Source organism: Bombus huntii, unplaced genomic scaffold (assembly GCF_024542735.1).
Source record: "Bombus huntii isolate Logan2020A unplaced genomic scaffold, iyBomHunt1.1 ctg00000107.1, whole genome shotgun sequence".
NCBI classification, from domain to species: Eukaryota; Metazoa; Arthropoda; class Insecta; order Hymenoptera; family Apidae; genus Bombus; species Bombus huntii.
The window spans coordinates 194615-216786 of NW_026099360.1; the positions used below are offsets into that span (position 1 = coordinate 194615).

Consider the following 22172-nt stretch of genomic DNA (forward strand, 5'->3'; position numbering starts at 1 on the left):
CCCTTGGCTAGCTGGAAATATTCGGTACGAATGTATCGACATCTGGCAATCATCTTGTCCGCAGGTATAGGGTCTTTGTGTCGTGCGTCACGCGACGTAAACTGTTGGGAAGTTTACTGTCAAGTGCCGCCACATGTTCAAGGAAAATGTATCTGCAGCCGGTTATAGCGGTATTTACGTTACGGATGATCTATGGGAAGATTCACACGAACAAACCTTTATGGACTAACCAAATTTATTTTGTTATTAAAAACGATCTACAGAACCGATCGACGACTGGTGTTCAATTTAAAAATTGCTTCTCTATAAAAGCAAGAAATCTAATTTACATCGTGTTCTTCATCTGTCGCCTCCATATACATCCTGGTGGCAATAAAATTCTGAATTTACGAGAAATCCGTATTTCGACTTAAGCTTATCGATGTTACCGACTGGACAAAGCCTTCGAGAGTTTAAATTAACCGATCGACCCTTCGATGAAAGGGCGAGCAAGTGCCAGGAAACTATCGCGGGAACGCTCGTAAAAGCGCGCAATGGTTCGGCGTGGTAACCTAGGAAGAGGAACAGGTGCGACTGAATCGTAACGGTTGTCGTGGCCCCTTTCAAACGATCCGTGGCCACTCTTCAGTTTCGGCGTCATTAACCCTTCCCTTCTTTCTTCCTGGTTCACTTAGAAACGAAGAAAATTCCGGAGGTAGTTTGCTCTTAGCAGCTGTCATTTTTTTTTTTCTTTGTTTAGTCGACACGAAGCATTTTGGAGAATTTCTGTGATTGCTTCGCGAAGGTACAGAGGATAAGAAAAAGCGCTCTTTGTTCGTTGACGACTTTCTGTCAATTAGAAATAAGAGTAAACGGCATAACAGTTTTCTTCTTTGCCACTGTATACGTAATTTTTGTTAGACTTTAACAACTCGTATTTTTCGTGAGCAAATACTGTCGAGTGGTTATACACTGTATATGTGAAGCTTCGTTTTCTTCGCGCGAAATATCCATGTTGTTCTTTCTATACTTGTGTTCATATATCATGACGTTCAGCCTACACGTGCCCGAGAATGTAATGTAACAGATAATTGGGTTCGAGCTGTAAATCTTTCATTTGCAGCATGACGCGAATCTAACAACACTTCTTTCCTTGTTCAGATCATGAATATTTTTGTCGCGTGCAGGTAGAATCATATGTCTAGAGTATCCACGGGTTTCGTGTTTACTTATTTCTTTAACTAACTTCGGTTTTAACCAACTTCCTATTAACCAGCAAATTAATCAAATACTTTCAGAATCAATGACAAGAATATACCGAAAAGTGTCGAAAGAATTTTAAAGAATTTTACAATCATTTTCCTAAAAGTTATCTTGAGACGTATTGTATCGTTAGTCTCATAGAGTTAATCACTTTTCTCTAGAATAATGCTCGAACACAGCTGTAGCTTTCTATAAATTTCCTCGATATTCGATTGAATTTCCCGAGATCGTTTCCAATGACGAGATCGCAGCAGTTGTTACGAAAAATATCGGAAGAGCGAAGAACGCGTATGTGTGTCTGATCCATCATTCACGATAGTCTCTACGGTCCATGCGTATGATCCACCATCTGCGTAACCGTTTTACAATCCTCACCGTGGAAATGCCGATCCGCGATGCTATTCTCGCGCGCACTCGACCGCTTAAGAGCATCGTCCAGAGACGTTTCCATCATACACAAATAACTTTGTTTTTCTTCTTGCAGTCGGAAGCGTGGAGAATTCGATGTTTCTGGCTGATCTGTTGTTTTATCATTTGCGCGGCATTTTTTCGCGGTTAGAAGAAAGATGAGATTAATATCTTTGTGGTATTTTGATACTTATCGATCTGCCGATAATGTCGGTGCTGGTAGGGGAAAGCGTAGTTGAGAAGAAGCGCGCTTTTTCGATAAATTATGAATTATGGCTAACGGTAATTCACGCAATTTACATAATCTAGATGGAACAGACGCTTTTCAAGATCGCTTGTCGACTCATTTATGTTTATAATTTTCAGGAGAAGAAAATCTAAACCTTGAATATATTCAATTCGAATATGTACTGTAGCCTAAATTCGGGTCTTTTTTCGGCTTTCAACGATATCGATTTTGTCTCGATTGACCTCCTGCCGGTTTACGTGCTTTTATTCTTCCTCCTTCTTCTTCTTCCGGTGTCCAATGATTCCTTTGAAAATCGACGCGGTTCGTACCGAAGCGTACGCTTCCGATGCGGAAAGTACGCGATCGAAGCGCGTGGCTTCTGACCGGAAGCGTAGCCTTGCAAACGCGATTAGATTGCATTAGCTACGAGACTGAAATTAAATCTCGAGTCGGAATTGTATTTAATTTTCTTCGGGAAGTTCGATGCCGGAATCGAAAATTAGACGATTGAATAGGGATTCCTAGTTGATTTTAGACGTCCCTCTTCCTGTAACTCCCACCGAACTTGCATTGGGCGTTGTTCGCAGGCTTGTCGTGCGGCAAACCGTTTCGCAAGAGCTTATTTGCATTTCCTCTAACTGCGGTTCGCATAAGACGCGTCAAAGGAATATTGACTACTATCTATTAGGTCAGATTTTTTCACTATTTTCTGCTTCTCGTAGGATTGTAATGTTACAGTACCGGTAACACGAAGCTTGATCTACGGCAAATAATAAAATATCTTTGAGATTAAAAAATATAAAGATTTGAAAATTAGGACATTTGAAAGTTTGTGCTTACTCGACTGAATTGCTATTAAGTGACGTTTAAAAATTTTAATCACAAGGTTGAAAGTAATATAGTTGGTAATTCTAAGGAACACCTATCCTCAGATAGATTGGTATACACACGCGAGTCGACCGTATTCTCCGGAAATGAAAACAACTACATCCCTGGAACCTGGAACACGTGATTTTCCGCATATCCATTAAAGCAACATCGGTCAGTGACTCGTCTACGGTGCAGTCGCTAGACTCAATTAATGACCACGTTCTGGTCGTAAATATAGAAAAGGCAGCGAGATATTTTAGTTTGTTGGCTAACTGGGCTGAGGTTGGGTCAATGTTTCTGTGGATTTCATTTACCTCTTCCGGCCTCCTTATATTTTCTGAATTCTTACAATTTCCGAGATACCAGTTCATAGCAAATTGATTCTTATTATGGCGTAGGATATAGTAAATCTTATTGTCTAAAAATACAGGAAAAGATTTCATAATTATTATTTTTTTTAACATTTTATTCAAGCGTTTCTTAAGACATTTGTTCAAAGAGATGTCAGGTTATAAAAAATTGAATCAACCTCCCCAAAGCTCCTTAACCTCTTGTTATTTTTGATAAATCAATAGCATTACGCAATATATACCGTGTGATTTCCCTAGACGATCTAGTAGCACTCTTTTTTACAACCTTCTTTCAAAACGAGAAACAAGAAGAGGATTGACCAAATATCATTGTCATCGAAGCGCAGAGACGCTCCGGTGATTCTTATCTCCATTCATCTCTCCGAGTGAAACTATTTGACGTCGCCTTGAATAGGCTCAGACAGTTTTGTCGGGGGTCCGTGTCGTCGCCTGTAGTCAGCTCGCACGATCGTGAATGGAAAGACTCGTATAAAATCAAAGGGCCGACAGACTCTTCCTGCTTAGACGAGATCAACGAGATCTCGTTCAATAGAGAAGTTACCTTCTCGACCGCCGGCGCCGTATTACCCTTCAAAGTCACCGGAAAGTCATATAAGCCAACCGATGCAGCCTAACCTTTATCCTAGCCTAACCTAGATAAAATAGGTTTCTCTTATTCCATCTGAATTTCTAAAGAAACCAAGACTTGATTTCAGTCTGGTTAAAAGCTTCGCTCGATTAAAGCTGTTTTTCAAGCAATAACCTACTTTGTGAATTTCATGCACGCGAATCCAAGTATGTATGCGGCAGAAATGAAGCTTTCGTGCATGTCTAATTGTAAGTTGATGCGAAACAATGCGCATGCGCCGAAATCCCACCACTTTGCGGACCCACATTGTGCCTTTTATCAAGGCGCCTTGTTTGTTTACTCTTCTCGAGCTAATTCTTCACTATTATTATCTACATTATTTTCACTGGCTAACAACTGGTTGGTCTGCAATTGACGAACCAATACAAATTTTTCGTTACGTGCATATATTCGAAAGAATTCGAAATTAAATTATCATGTATTACGGGCAGTTACGATAGAGTGACACAAAGCAATCTGTGTTTGAATGCCTCCACTCGTGGACAATATCGATATAACCTAAATGCGATAAATCGCGAACGTTTGATTCGACTCATGGGAAATTTACGCGTTTTTGAATCGTTCCGAGTCGCACGCGAAATGCAGGTCAGAGAACCGTCTAATATTTATTGTTGAGATCGTGGGCTTGATCTTAATGGCGCGGCGGCACGCGATTCTTTACCAACTATGCTCCTTAACTCCAGCTCTCGACCTTCTTCCCTATTCAACTAGCTCGAGCAGTGAAATTGACTCTGCATGCCTGTGATTTTGGCAGGGAATGGGAGTCGAGTTCGTAGTGAATGCACATTGTGTATACGTGTTTTAGGTGGTTTGTGTGAGTTTGTTGCGGAGATTCGAGACATTTATTTAACCTCTTTATCATATTCGAGCCTGTGCGATATAACCATATCTTAAATGTAATAAGTTTTATTTTTTATTGCAAAGTTCTTGAAATATATAATGCACACAATAAGTGTATAATATTTTATATATATATATATATATATATATATATATATATATATATATATATATATATATATATATAAATTATATTTAAGAAGTTTGGGATAGTTTAAAGATGAAATAAATTGCTTTTTAAGTTTAATCTCTTACTCTCGACGAAATCAAGTTTCTCTGGAATTTGGTGGAGTTTAAGATTTGATATCGGTGTCGTAGGAGTTATGTGACACTTTAAGGTGGAATAAATCTAGCGAGGAGTTTAAGGTGCGGCAAAGGAGCGTGGAATGTTGCAATAGAAATTTATTGCAGTGTTAGTGCATTGGTAGATTGATCAAATTTACGTGTAGCGTGGGTAACCAATGGTAAATATTTTGCAATGTGTATAATTTCTCAGTAATCTGAGGTTTATAAAATCTATCGACAACTAATGGAAATTGTTGATTTAACAGATCAATTTTAAATTCCTCGTTAATCTAAATTTTTTTAATCCTATTTACAGCTAAACCTTACGACGAAAAATTAACGAAGTGGAATAAAAATGGCATTGTGATTCTTCTCGTCGTGTATCGGTGTCACATCAAATTTAAGAGACAGTTTTACTTGCGGATGCTGCGTGTTACGTTGGTGAAGTCGACGAAAGCGTAAAATAGGAGCTCGTCCGAAATACACTAACGCGGAAGGTTAAATTTAACGCAAAAGGCCGAGAAATTAGTCTAGAACTCGAAGTTTCATTGGTACGACGCACTTGAAACGCATTCAAAGAGGTCGGCGACCTCGAAAGGGGATGAACGCAACTGTTTCGTGGGAATTTCTTATTGTGGCTTATTTGGATGAAGCTGCTTTAAAATCAGCGCTGGATTCGTCTGTTTTTTGCCCGGAAATCATAAAATGTTTAGGCCAGGCGACTCCATGTACAGAAAATGTTATGTCCACTTTTTACGTCCGTAGAATTCAACTCTTTACTACTATGCACTTCTTCTCCAAAAAAATATCGCGTTTCAATATTAAAAAAAGTTTCAATAATATACTATCCATTAGAAGAATGATAACATGATAACCTTACAAATTATTAGTATTAACAAATTCTTATTGTCGTATAGAAATGCCAACTATTGCTTCGGTAAAACAAACAAAGGAATTTTACAGGTAAATTTTACAAATTACAAGTCATCTTATAACGCAAAATACGACGTGTAAAATTGTCTCAATTTATTAATAGTATTAATAAATTATTATGATAAAAGATGCAGGAATCTTAGCCTCATGAGAAATTAGAGATGAAAATTAAAGATTAAAGGGAAAAGATTAATCACTGGTCCTCCTAAAAAGATGCAGTCCCATGGATGGATGGTTGTGCGAGTATTAAAGCAGCGCAAAACCGTTCCCCGAATTCTCATCCCGGACGTCGTACGACCAAAGACAAAAACAACTCACTCGAGGGCATTGCGGAGAGACATTCATCGAGGACACAATAGTATTATTCCAGGAAGTGCTAGTTCTTCCTAGATTCCGGTTACAATGTTCTTAACGCGTGGAAATTAGTCTTGACCAGGAAACATCTATAACGGCATGTATTTTCTGCCGTGATTGTAAATCTGTTTGGAACATGCGGTTTGTCCGTTAATCTAGGCGCTGTTGTTCAATTGAGTCAATATTATTTGTTGGTAGATTAGTGTGTGCAAGAGCGCTCTATCCATTATTGACCAATTCGAGCACGTATTGGTAAATTTCACACCGGCAATTACGGTGAAATCGTTCGTGGTCGCTGGAAATTAGCAGTATCGTTTGCGGTCGTGAGCTGATTGACACTGCGTGAGCGGGGAATTATGTGAAGCAGCTTTGCTTTGTCGTTTCATGCATTTAATAGGTTTGCGGCGGTGGACAGAGTTTGTAAAAAATGAAGACAAGGTAGAAAAAGATTATTTTTCATTTTTTACTATTAGATTATTTTCAAAGTGATCATTTCAGTGAAATATGATTGACAAAAAATAAGATCTATAATTGAATCATTATAGAAAATAGAATAATATTGATAATAAAGAAATAAAAATCAATTATAGAATAACATATAATAATAATAATAATAATAATAATAATAATAACAACAACAACAACAACAACAACAACGACAACGACAACGACAACGACAACGACAACGACAACGACAACGACAACGACAACGACAACGACAACAACAACAACAACAACAACAACAACAACAACAACAACAACAACAACAATGTGGATAGACTTTATGTTTACTTTTATATGTATAATGATACTGTTTGATCCTTGAATTAAAGTTAAGATTAACGTTGCGATTATGATTATCCTTTGTCTGACTAAATATATTTGAAGTATCAATTACAGTAGAATTTTTGAAAGATTCTTGGCTGTTAAACAAAAAACTGGTTCCTTTATATTTCGCTCAATTATCATAGAATCGTGAAACTGACTTTCACTTCAAATTTTGTCTGTTTCAGGAGTAACAAGTACCTGCAAAAATCATCCATCAGCCGGATATGTGCTGTCGGAGGGTTTTTCATTAGCATTCCCGTCTTTCTAACTGGTAAGAACCAATTCCTTCAATTCTGTCAACTTTAACCTTTTGAAAGATACTAGTACATAAGTTATACGTTTAATTTTTCTTGAATTCAGGCATGAATCTAAAAGATACTGTGAACTATCTCTGAGTGTATGAAATCAGTTTAGAAATCCAATGGAAATAAAGTTAATTTTAACGCCGAATAGTCATTATTTTTCTTAGAAAAATAAAAAATGATCGTCTTTTAGAGAAGTTTTAACAGATTAATTTATAAAGAGCTGAAACAGAATATTCATGTCATGCATGAATACGGCTGGTGGATGGATCGAGATCTAATCTAAAGTTTACGTTGTGTCATGCTAGTTTACACAGCTATCATTCGCTCGATCGATCGTTAAGCTGTTGAACTCGATTCAAGACGGACATTTTGACTCTGTTCAGAAGAAAACTGCGTTTTAATAAATTTGACGGAATAGAAATTATGATAGACTACAATGTTTTTTTAATTATATCATAAAATTTATTTATTTTTTTTTAATGTCATGTTAGAAACTTCAAATACTGTCCAAAACTTCGAACGTAATCGTTTTAGAAATTTGTAAATTACTTAACGACCAAAAATATTGAATTCTCTATTGTCTGAAGATAGATTCTCTATAATTTAAGTAATTTATTCGTCGAGAATTGATATATAAAGACTTAAATAATAAATTAATTGAAAAATAATTTGCAACTAGTATTGAAAATTTCAATTAAAAGCATATGTATATAGTTTACGCTTCGAGAATTATATGTATTGAGAATATGTATTTGCGCCAATTCTTTGTCCCGCTTGTTATGGCATACGTGTTATAATGATCCTCTAACAATGCTTTCAGGTATGATATTGTATACATTCATCCAGTTTCATTCGACGCCGGCAATCGTTACGTCGGTTTTCATAGGCCTTGGCATCGTGTTTTGTGGATGCGCAATGGTCCATAACGTCTTCGTGTGGCAGAGGGTAAGAACATATCGCTATTAAAAAAGAAAACGAACACGTTCAAACACGTCTAAATCATCTTTTATGTGTATTTTACCCGGAAATCATTTTATCGTGAAATTTTGTTTTTCAGAGTTACCATAATTTATCTGGTAGAGTTCATAAAAATTTTTCTGAAATCAATTGCAAGCTTTTAGGAAACCAGGATTTTTCACATTTTTAAGAAGCGTTATAATTATATTGCGGATCTTTATACGTTCGTGCGAAATTGAAAAGTACGCAAATGGCGCAAAATGCATAAAATGCGCTAAAATATACGTATATAAGAAAACAAATCTCTATTAAAATTTTATTTCTTTGATTATGTTCGTAAAACTACAAACTTGTATAAAAATACGCATTCTAGTTATAAATGTTAAAACATTCGATCTAGTCCTTATCACATTCATGAAAACCTCCATTTAACCATTCGTTGTATCAACAAACATTCATATGCAAAACTTACCACCTACCACATCCTCCGCGTATTAATATAATCCCCTTTTATAAATTATACACTTTAGAGTGGACTGGTTGGGTCAGAGTGATATAAGCTTACAAGTTCTCGAGGAGATCTACCGAAGTTACATTTACGTTTGCATAATTTCACCGAAAAAGATACTCTGTAGAATGACAGGTTCGTTTGTTTATGTGATCCGCGATCGCAACTATTTCAAGGGGATTTTATAAATAACCATACACACGATATTCAGTGTATTTTCGTATTCTCGTTCATTTTGGGGAGATTTGTAAAACTGTTGAACAAAATAATTGAGTAACGATTATATTTGCCGAGAAAAAGTCTTTTTCTCTGTACCCCTCCTTCTACTTCAAGCATGTAGTATAATAAGACAATAAGATTGACAATGGCTGAAAGTAATCCAAAAGAGTTTTCACCATGGTTATCGGTAACGAAAAAGATTTGAATCATCTTTAATACTTATTCGTAACTAGAATCATTTCAACTAAAATGTAAATTCTTATATTATAACTTTTTTAATTTGTTATGGCCCCTGACTACAACCTAACCTATCATTCTTATTTCGTAGGAGAAGACGAATGCCGTGAAGGCGTTAGCGCGCGAACAGTGCGAAGCGGCGGTACAGCTGCAGCGTCAGCAGCAGCTGCAACAGCACCAGAACCAGCCACAGCTACAACAGCAACAACAACTACGTGGCCCGTTAACCATCCACCATGCTGGCTGCCCAACGAAAGTCGGGCCCGTGACGAACCAACTAAATACCAGCCACGCAACGCACGGCCGAGCTGCACAGTACCAACACTATCATCACCATCATCATCATCGACACGTGTCAATGTCCCCACCGCCCTTGTTGCTCTCATCGCCAGCTCCGATCGCGGCGACGCACAATCATCTGAACGTGAGCGGACACAGAAACGTGGTTACGCCACCGGATACACCAGCAGATAGATCGCCACCGAGTCCTGGAAATAAGCTAAATAGATCGCAGCATTTGCCACGGGAAGCAACCGGCAGCGTCAGTCCTGGTCTTCCGGCTGCCACATTGGATCTAAGTAGCGCAGCAACCACCAATAGTCCGCATGAATTGTCCACGTTAGTTTAGAAATTTGGTCCGAACATTATATCTTCACATAGGATTGGAGATTAATAGTTGATAGTTAATTTACACATCGATCTTTTTATTTGTAAATTGGGTCGTGGTTTAGAGTTGGTTTGTAAAAATTCGGTCCTAATTGTTAAATGATGAATATTGATTAAGAATAATAGGCATTGATGTACCAATCTTTTTTTAACTTATATACTTGAGCACACGCATTGGAGATTTCACTTTTATTCAGTGAAACAGCAACTTCATTACTCGCTTATTCAATACGGCAATTGCATATATTTCATGGACATTTTAACAATGTTTTGAATAATTTCTAACGGTACAATTGTGATGAAGTGAAAAAAATCGTGATAAGAAACAGAGAGAAAAGTTGCTCGTTAATGAATATTGACCAGAAATAAAGTAATTTCTAAAGAATATCCCGAAGACGTCGTAGATATTACGAAAGGAATGATTAATTTATACCCGCGTGTATCTTGCCATTACCATACTATTATTATTATTATTATTATTAATATTGTTAGTAGTACTCGATTACATTATTATTAATATTAATATTATTGCCTTATTATTATTAATGTTATGGAACCTCTAGTCCTAGGTTACTTTCGCTGCCACGAAAGGATAAGATTTTCGAACTTTTTACTATTACGTGTAATTCAAGTTTTCCTGTTGCGCATGCGCAGTAGAAAGAAAGTTAGCGGAACTCAAATCTCGAACTATAGAGAGTTGAAAAGTAGTAAAAGTAAAAAAGCACGAAGAACATTTGTATTTGTGCTGGATTAAGTTTGATAATTGAAAATTGAGTTTGATGATAACATTTTTTTCGTATTCGCTTTGGTAAATATTAGTTTTATTTAAAATTGAACAAAGCATTTTATGTTTTTCAAATACGGTACATAATCGTAATATCGAATTTTGTAAACTGATAGTAAGAAACTCTATAATTCGAGACTGGAACTTTGATCAAGTTCACATTGAACGTAAACTGACTTAATTTTGTTATTTAAGCGTGTATACTATACGTGTTTGTTCCTTCTTCTCTTGTGCGCAGGCTATAGCTTAATTACTTCCAATAAACGCAGTTATATCGAATCAATGACCGATACAAATTTAGATATTAGGATTATTTAAACAAGAGATTAAAAACTAAAAAGTATTGTTTTTATACTGCATATGTACATATGCAATATGAACGACAGTTTGTGTAATAATATGTACCCCTCTTCTTAGTTTACTTTTGTATATTTTGCGACATTTGATATTAATTTTATGAGCAACGTACTTACACTTTATCTTTGTAATTAAATGTGAAATGAAAGAAAAGAAATGACATGAGAAAAGGAAATTCGATGTACGAGTATATACGAATTGACGGAATTAAAATTTAACGCTATATTTAAATAGAAGACGTGAAATATCTTGTCATCTTAAAATAACTTCCTAATAATCATTCCTATTCTTTTACATAAAAACATTTTTCGACTGTAACTTAAGAAAAATGTCTGCTAACGTGAAACGTGCCAGAAAAAATTAACAACTTCCATTAAATTGGCAAATTTCTCATTAATATCGTAAAACTCGCGTTTACAAAGATCAGATCAGTGTACATAATATACAAAACAAATGCAGAATATATAAATATAGCACATACGTTCTGAATTATATTCGAATTGGGCAGGGTAACCAAGTGAAAATATGTAAATTTCACGATGTGTAATGTACACTTTATCGAACTTGTAAGTAGTGTAGAAATAGAATATTTTACACGTAACAAAATATACAAACGACAATACACAAGTTAAATTATTTGTTAGATCCATGTATAACAAGCATAGTACAAAAGTGTTTTAGCTTTATGTACTGGTAATTATGAGAAATACCAACTTAATAGATGTATTTGGTATGTACCTAGTTAAGAAAACAATAAATTATTCTGAACAGATAAAGCGTTTAGTAGCTTGTAAAGTATGAATTTTCGAAAACGTAAGTATTTTATATCTAAGTAGTTAAGAAACGCGAGCAAGGGAAATCAAACAAAGGAACAAAGTTTTTTTGTTTAAAAATATTTAATTTGTTGTTCTATTATCCGAGGTTAGAAGCGATAATGTACAAAATCTGAATAAATAAGATTCCTCAATATTATTGAATTTTAATTCTAGGGTAAAGTAATATATCCGCATATTTTATTTATATACAATATGTATAAATAATGATGTGATTTGACTAATTTTGTTGAAAGAATATTTGTACTTTTTACGTAAAACTTCAGTCTTTTACAAACTTTCTTGTAATTAATAAACCAGTAAAAACAATATTAATAAAATCTATTAAAATTATAAACAAACTCATAAGTTTTAATTTTAGTCCTTAAAGGTTGAAATATTTTGCCCCAATGTCGAGACACTTGTTTCAATCCAAAACATTACTATACTGAATCGATAATGTTGCATGTGCCACGAAAATGATGATAGTGTCAGATAACTTGTTGTGAAACGAAAAAGCATTGCATGTACATTTCTGTTGTTTTGTTGACCATGAGTTTGATGATCTTTTAAACTTGCCCACAGCTAAGAAATCAAACAGTATATCTAAACGAAATTAATTTCAAATTATTTTTTAGGTTCTAAGCTTTTATCTAATCTTTCAGAAGTTGCAAAATTTATTCCACAAGAGTCTTTTTTATCATAACCAAGTACACATCTTAAAACCATTTAAGTCTTCCTTAGTAATTTCTTCTTATCTTTAATAGTAACGAAAATAATTTAGATGAACGTTTTAAAATTGACACCCTGTATATTAAAAATAAAAGATATATTTTCTTCATAATTGGATAGGCTTTTTACAATGGCAATGTACAAATATCAAAATTGCAATTATACTATATAACATATGTATATATATAAGCTTCACATTTAAACACAAGATTCTTTATTATATTTTTTTAATACCAATATTTTAATAATTATAACAAGGGTTTTTTAACAAGAGATGTATAACATTGTATACAAATTTTCAAAAACCTATAGATAATTTCAGTTATGCTCTTGCATCATTAATTGTTGATGGAACTCTTACCTCAATTCCATCTAGTTCCTTAGACATTACTATTTGACAGCCTAGCCGTGACCTGAAATTAAATATTATATAACTGAATATGTCAATAAATATATTTATTGCTATACAAATTAATACTAATACACAATAAGATTTCTATTTATCCATTTGAAAATCAACATTGTAAATATGCTAATTCCAACATAGATTCGTAATGATTATAGGGTCATAAATAAAAAACTATGAAAATTTATTATAATTTCAGTTTCGTAGTATTCAGAGATAGCGATTTGAAATTCTACATTGAGATGCAGATTTCGAAATACCCAATACTAACCTGTTTTTACATAAATTTACAAAGAAAAATTCACTTTATAAAATATTAAAAGGTAATAGAATTAATAATGTGAATGATTTGATACTGATTATTATGAACTCACGTATCTGTTAATTCATATGCTAAATCCAACATGTCTAATTCTTCATCTGTTGGTTTGTCAGGAAGTGCATCATAAACTTCTTTCGAAAATATTAAATGGCACGTACTACAAGTTAATGTTCCTTCACAAGCACCTATATCAATTATATTTTAATATTACAACATACTTATATAATAAAGTATCAAAAGTTAAAAATAATAAGAATATTAAACTCGATAAAAATGAAAATTTTCAAATATTTTCTACCTCAAAATTATTTATTTTAAATTAAGTAAATTATGCTTCTTTAAAACATACCATATCCATCTAAATCAATTTCATTATTTACTACTATGTCTAATATAGTATCTCCAACTTTCCCTTTTGCTTTGATTCTCTCTCCACTTGCTTTAACAAACGTTATATTTACTCTGAAAATAATATTTATGAAAGATAAAAATTATCTCAATATAATTATTTTCCTTATTTTTTGTGTTTCTTCAATTAATCTTCTCTTAATTATACCTTAATTATATGTATCACTTATGATAATAGAAATAATTTAAAAATAAGATATACTTGTCTTAATAATACATAAATAAAATTCGTATATCATATATTTATAACAGTGTTATATTTTTAGTTGTTCACTGTCAATGTTGTTCTTATTAATACTATGTTATTTTTCTAGATGTTATACTCCTACAAAGAGAAAAATTTCTTAGACATTATTATTAGCATTATTATTTTGACACCAATTTTATATTGGAAGGTAAGTACTGAAATTCTATTAAAAAAAGAAGGAAAGCACAAGAAAATTTGTATCACTTACTCTTGTTTTTCTGAAAGTGGTTGCGTGGTCGATATTCCTCTTGTTGCCTGCAAAAAGGGTAACGTTGTGTTGCTTGTATATTTTGAATAATTTGATGCAATACCGAGAATTGATCTCGAAAATTTTTGTAATTGATTTACTAACGCCATTCCACTGTCATAAATATCATGAGTATGGGACACCCTGACCGAACATCAGATAAGTATTGCGGAAAATATCAATTGTAGATCAATTGTACTTTGTACAGAAACTTTCACGGCATTCTTCGGCTGCTATACTGCCGACGTTCCTTTACTGTGATAGGTTATAAAACGGTTCCTAACACAAGTGACGTATCTCTACCGGACACGTGCTCTTCGGGCCACACGTTTTATGATACAAGACCAGCAAAATGATCAATATGTAATTTTACATATCTTACATTTTTTCCAAATGAAATATTGTTTTTATTAAACGTTTAAAACCTCAGGCAACATTTATTTCATCTGATTTCAGTTTTACAAATATATATCTATAATACATATCTGTATAAATTACGGTCTGGTTATATCAAACAGGGACCGACACTCGCTAGGGAAAACTGCCCAAAAATTGAATCGTAAAAACCAATATGAAAGACAACAAATTTCTCGTTCTGCGGAACAAATAGAAATGAGCAGAGTATCTTTATCTTTATCTGAGACATTCAAAGCGTATCACGCATACGCTAAACCTGAAGAAAACTTTCTTGTCTTCCATGTTCATTTTTCCCTTTTCATTTCCATATAGAAGAAACCATATAGAGGTTTCTTCTATATTTATTTATATGTTCGTGATTGATGCTATTGACAACATACAACTAAGGGGAAATACGAATAGTAATAAATAGATGTATAATTCATTATGCAATTTTATAGAATTAAATCTTATTTATCTTCAGATATAAAAACTATATTTACCAGCTGAAACACTAACGCATATGCAGTATAATATAATCTACTTAACAATCTCGTTTTAGTTATAATATGTGATTAATTCTTTTGCTATTTCGCTATAAACAGTTTTTTGTGCATACAATATTTTTTTATAGTATTCTAATATATTGTTAGATATTGTAAAGAAAGTAAAATACAGTTATTGAAGTGTGGGAACATTCAATGTTAACCTTGCTTCAAAAAATAATCTTTCGAATGAATGGGGAATAGATTTTTAGTATTATAGTTGGTATAATGTCATCATTGTTTACAATGTGTTAGAGTTAAAGAAATGAGACAAATTAATATTTCAGAAGCAAATTCAATATTTAAATGATGTTATTTTAAAATGGCAGATGATATGAATGTTCTTTTTATACGAGGAAATGGAAACGTATGTATGGTAATGGAAACGTAATGGTTTTAACATTATTTTAGTACAAGATCTTAGCATAATAGTAATTAACAGTATCCATTACCTTTTAGTCAATTTTTGAAAAATGACATATATGATAATTTGCAATAGTTTGATAATAAAATACTTGTATCGATATTAATAACGTATAATTTGCTATCTCAAAAGGATACAGACACAGCCAATGATAATGTTTGGGACGATAGTGCATTAATAGAAGCATATGATAAAGCAATAAATTTAGCAAAAGAAGAAGTTATCAAGCGAATGGGAATGGATGTTGGAAATTCTCAACCGAAAGAAAACCTACAAAATCTTAAGCAGCCTAAACACGCAAGTAAATTACACAAGGTTGTGATTTTGATAGAATATTACAAATTTGATACAGAATATTATTAAATATATTGATTAAGAAGCAAATTATTTTATTTTGCTATTTACTTATATTTATTTGTATACACATCTTTTCTCTATAGAAATGGATCATAGGAGCACCTTGTCGTGCAATATACTCAGAGGATGGAGAAATTTATGAAGCTATAATATCAAAAATTTACGAAAACAATGGCACGTGTGTTGTAAAATTTGTAGGTAATACCTTTAGCATGATGGTTATGTCAATTAAGAAATGTACTAAAAATACATATATATATATATGAAGTAAAGGCTTTCGCATAGTCTATCACAGTGTCATTCAGCAGGTTCTTAACTCGGCAGGAGTACCTGTCAATGTCTATGGAGAGACCCGTGGGATATAGGGTCATGAACCATAAACATGCATGTTACTTATTGTTCATTATTAGCTGCTTGGAATATAATTCTCCTCATTAGACGAGTGATTATTACTACATATATCAAGGCAAACATTTATACATATACATTTATGCACGGGAAATTCTAGTACATTGCCTGTAAGGACAGTAACTGAATGTCACTCAGCCATTCTATTAAATGACAAAAATTTCTTTTACTCTGTGTTTAGGCTATGGTAATACAGAGAAAGTCGAGTTGAGTTCTCTTTTAGAATCAGAAGGTTTGCAAAGTCAAATAGCACAACAAAAGAAAGCTTTGGAAGAGAAATTCAATGAAGAGAACGACGAGACTTGTGAGACTAATTTTTCTACAAATGTAAATTCGAAAAAATATAATGTAGAAAAAATGGATTGTGCACATCACTTCATATCGGGACCATCTTTCAATTCGATGACTGATATAATGCCACCTGCACCTCCTTTACCACCATAATTAATGGCCGAGTAAGTACAATTTAAAAATTCTAATGAAATGCTGAATACTTCTAATATTAATAAGTAATTTGGAATAAGTTTAACATTTTATTTGGAAAAAAAAAAAATACGAAATTTTAATAAAATGTACTAGATTACCAGATAATGATACAGACGCACTTTCAAGTATGTTGATGTCATGGTATATTAGTGGTTTTCACACAGGTAATTATTTCATATAAGTATTTTATTGTATATTAAATTTTCAATGGACTATGTTATTTCTTTTGTAGGTTATTATCATGGTTTGAAACAAGCAAGAAACAATCAAGAGAACAGGAAGAAGTGTTGATTATATCAATTTTTTCAATAACAATATAACGATAATATAAGATATAATAAAATATAAAACTCATTGTATTTATTTACTTCAATTATTTGAAATAAAGAACAGCTTTATTTTCATATAAGACTTTATTTTTTTAAAAATAATTACTAAGATAAGAAAAACTAAAAAACATATTTTTGATAAAATACACTCACATATATATGTCGGGTTATCATTAGGATTTAAGGCGCGTAATGATCCTTCGTTTGAATTAGCCATTGTTTTACGAAACAGAGAATATATTTACGCGAATAAACAAGATTTTACAAAATATTATGAATAATGAGTTTAATAAATAATAAAATTAACAAACGATAAGTTTAACTAATAATTAGATTAAAGATTAATAAGTTTAACGAACAATAAGAGGAACGAATAATATGTCTTACGAATAATGAATTTAACGTATAATGAGATTAACGATCGATAGGTTTCACGAATAATGAATTTAATTAACGCTATTAACAATGTTCCGGGGTTCAAACGAATCCACGGTCAACGGGATAACTCTTTACTATGTGTAGAATAATTTTAAACACAGAATACAATTGCTGAGACACTCGGTAAATTGCTCGATGTATCACTTTCCAAGGCGATCACACGAATGAATATCTGATGAAAATCTTTTTCGCTATCCGACTGCATTTGTTTGTTATATGCTCGCTGGAAACATCGAGAAGGTTCCAATCGTTGTTGCTAGGCAATTTCTGTCAAAAGTTTGTTGTATACTCTTTGGAAACATCGAGAAAGATTCAAACGCCGTTACTAGGCAGTTTCTGTCTGGAGATTGATTCCTAATACAACGTGTGTCCCATTATATCGACATCTCTAAAGTACAATTCTATGCGATTTCTAGGGAGAACAATACAACCGATCCACACCTTCGTCAGGCAAAACGTTTATCCCGTGACCGTGGCTACGTTCGGCGACCAGTTGTCACCTCGAACTCACTTTCGCTTTCACAAATATCAAACAATTACAAATGACAATTGCTTAATTACAGTTATGATAAAATCTAGGCTAAAGCATTAGAAGGCTTCCTCAAAATTGCAAAGGGAAGGCTCCGGTTTTCCTTTCATCTCCGACATATATAATACAAGGATATAATACAACCGAACATTTTAAACTTAGCCTATAGCGTGTGCGCGCACACACACGCACACACACATGACACACACGACACACATGCGCGCACACACATGCGCGCATACACACATGCACACACATGCGAATGATTTCTCGAACGATAATCCATTTATTTATATTTTTCAATATCTGTCATTACGATTGCGTATTTATTTGTTCCGCGTATCATATTTATCTATTTGCATAACTGTAGGTGACATTTTTTTTAACAATTTTGCTAATATTTCATAACTTTTTAATTCATATTTCAAAGTGGTAACAGGTGTTTCTTTCTTTTCAAGTCTCCTCCATATCGGGCTTATTTCTAGTAGCCACGCTTGCTTACAAAGCAATTTTATATCTGCACAAGAATATCTTTCAGTACATTTTACTATGTGGTTTACAATATCTGTATTTTCTAATAAGTGGTTGCTAAGGTATAATTTGAATATACCAAGTCGAGCAACTTCATTGGGTAATGATACGTATATTTGCTTTTCGAGACGCCTGAGTAAAGCTGCATCAATGCCCCTAATAACATATTTACAATAAATATTATCGTTCTATTATACTAATAATAATGAAGGAATACTTCAAACAACACAATAACATATTTGGAATTTGGAGAAATATTACGATATTTTCTACTTAGAAAACATTGAAATAACGTGATATACGTACCAAGGGGAATTAGTTGTAGCCAGAAGAACTACATTAGAATTCTCATTAGACACTAATCCATCCAATCTAGAAAGAAGTTCTGATCTGAATCTCTTTGCAGGTTCAGACAATATACAGTCTCCTTTATTTGTGGCGATCCAGTCAATCTCGTCGATAAAAATAATTGTAGGCGAATGACTATAGGCAAGTTCAAATAAAACCTGTTCAGTTTAACAAATGTATTATTCATTAAATATTATATTCGAAATTCCTTAAATTCATTGCCTCATCGCGAATATGATATCATTTCGTTTTCCAAACAACTATTCTATTTATATATAAATGACGAAAAATAAAAATTTTATACCTAGAATCTCTCCTTCATAGACAAAGGAACAAAGAAACTTACATAGACAAAGCAACTTACACGTTATACTTCTCGGAATCGCCTCTCCATTTGCTGACCAATCAGCTGGCAGTTATGTTAAAAAAGGTGCAATGGCATTCTGTCGCGACTGCCTTCGCTAACTTCGTTTTCCCTGTTTTGTATATTTCTTGTAAACACGTACAGAAATGAAAAGAATACGAGTATCTTACCTGTACCAGGTGGGCCGTACAGCAAAATACCTTTCCATGGGGAAAACGGGCCATCAAAAGAGATAGGATACTTAAGGGGATACACAACGGCCTCCTTAACAGCGGTTTTACATTCTTCTAGGCCTATAACGTCATCCCAATGTACATTTAATTTGTTTACTACGATCTCCTGTGACGATACAAAGATATACAAAGATAAAATGGCGTCTTCTCTATATTAAGTAAGCGTTACGTAATTTGATATTTGAAGCGTTACCGAAATCACGTCATCGTCGATATACGTTGGACGATTTATCGACGGGAATTTTATCGTTTAAAAGCTTTACGATACGTATATTAATCGAAAATAACTTACGCATGAGACGTCCTCAGCAATCTTTCGTAATTCCGTATTATCTGAATAAAGCTTTTCAATGCATTTCAATATCTTCGATTGCATGGATTGTTCCATTGGGACGTTAAATAGCTCTTCTGATGAACGTCCATCACTCTCATTGGGGAATATTGACGTCACTGTCATTGCGAGATTAATATGATTCGTATTGTCATCAGTTATCTTCTGCTGTAGATTCGTCTCTTTCACAGGCTCACTTCTCGCTTGTTTACTAAAAGATTTGGCTTTTGTCTCAATACTTCTACAAACACTGGATCATATTGTAATACGATACGTTGAATTTGATACGTTGAATACGATACCGTTGAATAGGATACACGTTGAATACCGTTTAATATCGTTAAATAATTTAAATTCTTACGTTTTGCTTGCATTTGTCACTTCCCTCGTCATTTCCCTTCCAGTTATTTTCTTACACAATATGGGATATTTTTGAAATTTCATCTTGTAATAATTTTCATACTCTGCAACGATAATTTCCAAATCGATGTTGTCGCAGACCCGATGTTCGGGAGACAGACGAGCTTCCCGGAATAATACATCGCTAATGTCTATATACCTAAAAAAATGTAGTTTTTAATTAATTATAGTTTTTAACTGATTAAAAATATTTTTCGCAATGACTGAACACTATAAGATAACCATCAAACAACTGTTTTATCTCTAGGTAAGACGGGCAAAAGAATGTATTTACTATATAAATCCTCGAAGATAATTTCTTGTCTTCTGCTCTTTAATTTCCAATTTTTAGATGGATAAGAATAATTTGAATTTATATTTCATATATTTGTTTATAACTAGTTAATCTACATTATCGATTGAGTTATTCTTAACTACTGAATTACCGATGTCGAATTTTCAAATTTGGTTTCGCCTTCTCTTTCCACGATGTCCACTGATTTCTATTTCGATTGGTCACTGACACTATTCAAGAGAATTGGAACTAGGAATATATTTTAATTATAATATACTCACCCATTGTGTTCCAAATAATCACATACAAGGTATAATATGTTGCGATGACGTTCCGAAATACGACTCTCCTCCTAATATAATTATTTTTTCATTACAATAATATAAGTTTTTTCATGTAATTTTTTGTTACATTTGCGAATTCAACGAGTTACACATGATTTTTCATGAAACACGAACGTTAAAAATATTTGATACAGCCTAATTATAAAAATTGTTAGAAGCAAAAGTCATAGATACTATGTGCGAGTATCGCATGAAACGAACAGCTATTAAGAGAACTGCAGCAATATTACAAATCAAATAACAAAACACACACGTCTGTGACGTGGAAATTCTAAAATCTAAAATCTAAAATCTAAAATCTAAAATCTAAAATCTAAAATCTAAAATCTAAAATCTAAAATCTAGAATATTCCTTACCTTTTTTCGCAGATTATAAAATATCTTATTCATACTACATTGCATCGATAAATCACCGTTCATAGTGACACTTTCAAATCGCCTATCGTTTCTCAATGGATACGAGAATTTCCGTTTATTACTTTAAAAACAACCCGTCCATTACGTTTCTCTTAAAAAATTCTTTCAACTCCGTTGAAAACCGTGCATCAAACAAGAGACAAACGATTTGTTGCCATGGAAATGTTTGGTTCACACATAAGCAACGCACAAATATAATGATAGAATAGCTGAGTGTGTGTACTGTATAGTAAGATGGATGCAACATGGAAATAGAAAGAGAACACCATGTATAGATACTTCCTGTCCTTGTTTAATCAGGCATGCACACTAGTGGACACTGACGCTGCTCGTATACCGCTGTTACATATTTCCTGTACAAGCGCGCGTCGTTAGACAAGGACGGAACATCCTCTCTCTACTTCTCTATCGCGTTTTTAGTTCGCTCACGCGCTCTGTACTTATATCTATTACATTTCCACCATAAGCAGCGGCCGTGCAGTGACTTACAAAAGTTCCGAACGGTTCCATCCTGGGCGGACGGTTAATTGCGTTCGGTACTTCGAGACAGGAAGGTGAGTACAGAATCGCTCCTCTTAGTACTCTTATTAAAAGTGTTATCATCGAATATAAGTTTTTTCAATAAATTCTTATCGTTTTACAATCTTTCTAGAATACAATGACGTCAGCAATCGATCATTTTCGCGAATTTATTGTAAATTAATTGGGGGAATATCTGGAGTTCTTTATCGGTTTCGACTGTAAAATCAGCAACTATTCGAATTTTTCATTCATAATTGTGACGTTTTCGACTCTTCCGTTGC

At 33.5% G+C, this 22172-nt stretch overlaps 3 protein-coding genes, 2 long non-coding RNA genes and 1 pseudogene across 11 annotated transcripts in view; 4 read left to right on the forward strand and 2 right to left on the reverse strand.

Annotated features, from left to right (window-relative positions):
* LOC126876936 (dual specificity tyrosine-phosphorylation-regulated kinase 1A-like) overlaps positions 1-10449 on the forward strand; it is a 58976-nt gene extending 48527 nt beyond the window's left edge. The window contains exons 1-3 of one of the 2 annotated variants that reach the window (XM_050639804.1): positions 6950-7259; positions 8114-8238; positions 9306-10449. In XM_050639804.1, coding sequence (XP_050495761.1) covers positions 8116-8238; positions 9306-9842 — 660 coding nt within the window. In that variant the 5' untranslated portion in view covers positions 6950-7259; positions 8114-8115 and the 3' untranslated portion in view covers positions 9843-10449. Of the gene's footprint in view, positions 1-6949; positions 7260-8113; positions 8239-9305 lie in introns of those variants that run through there. The other variant, XM_050639805.1, reaches the window with a different exon arrangement.
* Positions 4791-5969, forward strand: LOC126876957 (uncharacterized). Its single transcript, XR_007694636.1, has 3 exons — positions 4791-5052; positions 5190-5836; positions 5935-5969. It is a non-coding gene; the product is annotated as an uncharacterized LOC126876957 (long non-coding RNA).
* Positions 10450-12643: 2194 nt separating the features above from the next.
* LOC126876943 (adrenodoxin-like protein 2, mitochondrial) lies at positions 12644-14444 on the reverse strand. Its single transcript, XM_050639821.1, has 4 exons — positions 14157-14444; positions 13643-13755; positions 13346-13478; positions 12644-12978 (listed from the first exon to the last, which is right to left on the reverse strand). The coding sequence occupies exons 1-4, from the start codon at positions 14303-14305 to the stop codon at positions 12888-12890; spliced, it is 486 nt and encodes a 161-aa protein (XP_050495778.1). The 5' UTR covers positions 14306-14444; the 3' UTR covers positions 12644-12887.
* LOC126876938 (survival motor neuron protein-like) lies at positions 14439-16860 on the forward strand. Of its 6 annotated transcripts, none has more exons than XM_050639809.1 (5): positions 15041-15355; positions 15424-15512; positions 15693-15875; positions 16001-16115; positions 16507-16858. In XM_050639809.1, exons 2-5 carry the CDS (start codon positions 15459-15461, stop codon positions 16767-16769), a joined length of 615 nt encoding a protein of 204 aa, XP_050495766.1. In that variant the 5' UTR covers positions 15041-15355; positions 15424-15458; the 3' UTR covers positions 16770-16858. The 6 variants fall into 6 exon arrangements, with proteins under 6 accessions (XP_050495768.1, XP_050495770.1, XP_050495766.1 ...); XM_050639810.1 differs by having other exon boundaries at positions 15044-15355; positions 15424-15503; positions 16507-16855; XM_050639811.1 differs by lacking the exons at positions 15041-15355; positions 15424-15512 and adding an exon at positions 14439-14558.
* A 20-nt stretch (positions 16861-16880) lies between these two features.
* LOC126876950 (uncharacterized) lies at positions 16881-17220 on the forward strand. Its single transcript, XR_007694630.1, has 2 exons — positions 16881-16975; positions 17044-17220. It is a non-coding gene; the product is annotated as an uncharacterized LOC126876950 (long non-coding RNA).
* LOC126876949 (katanin p60 ATPase-containing subunit A-like 2) lies at positions 17206-21506 on the reverse strand (annotated as a pseudogene).
* Positions 21507-22172: the final 666 nt, after the last annotated feature.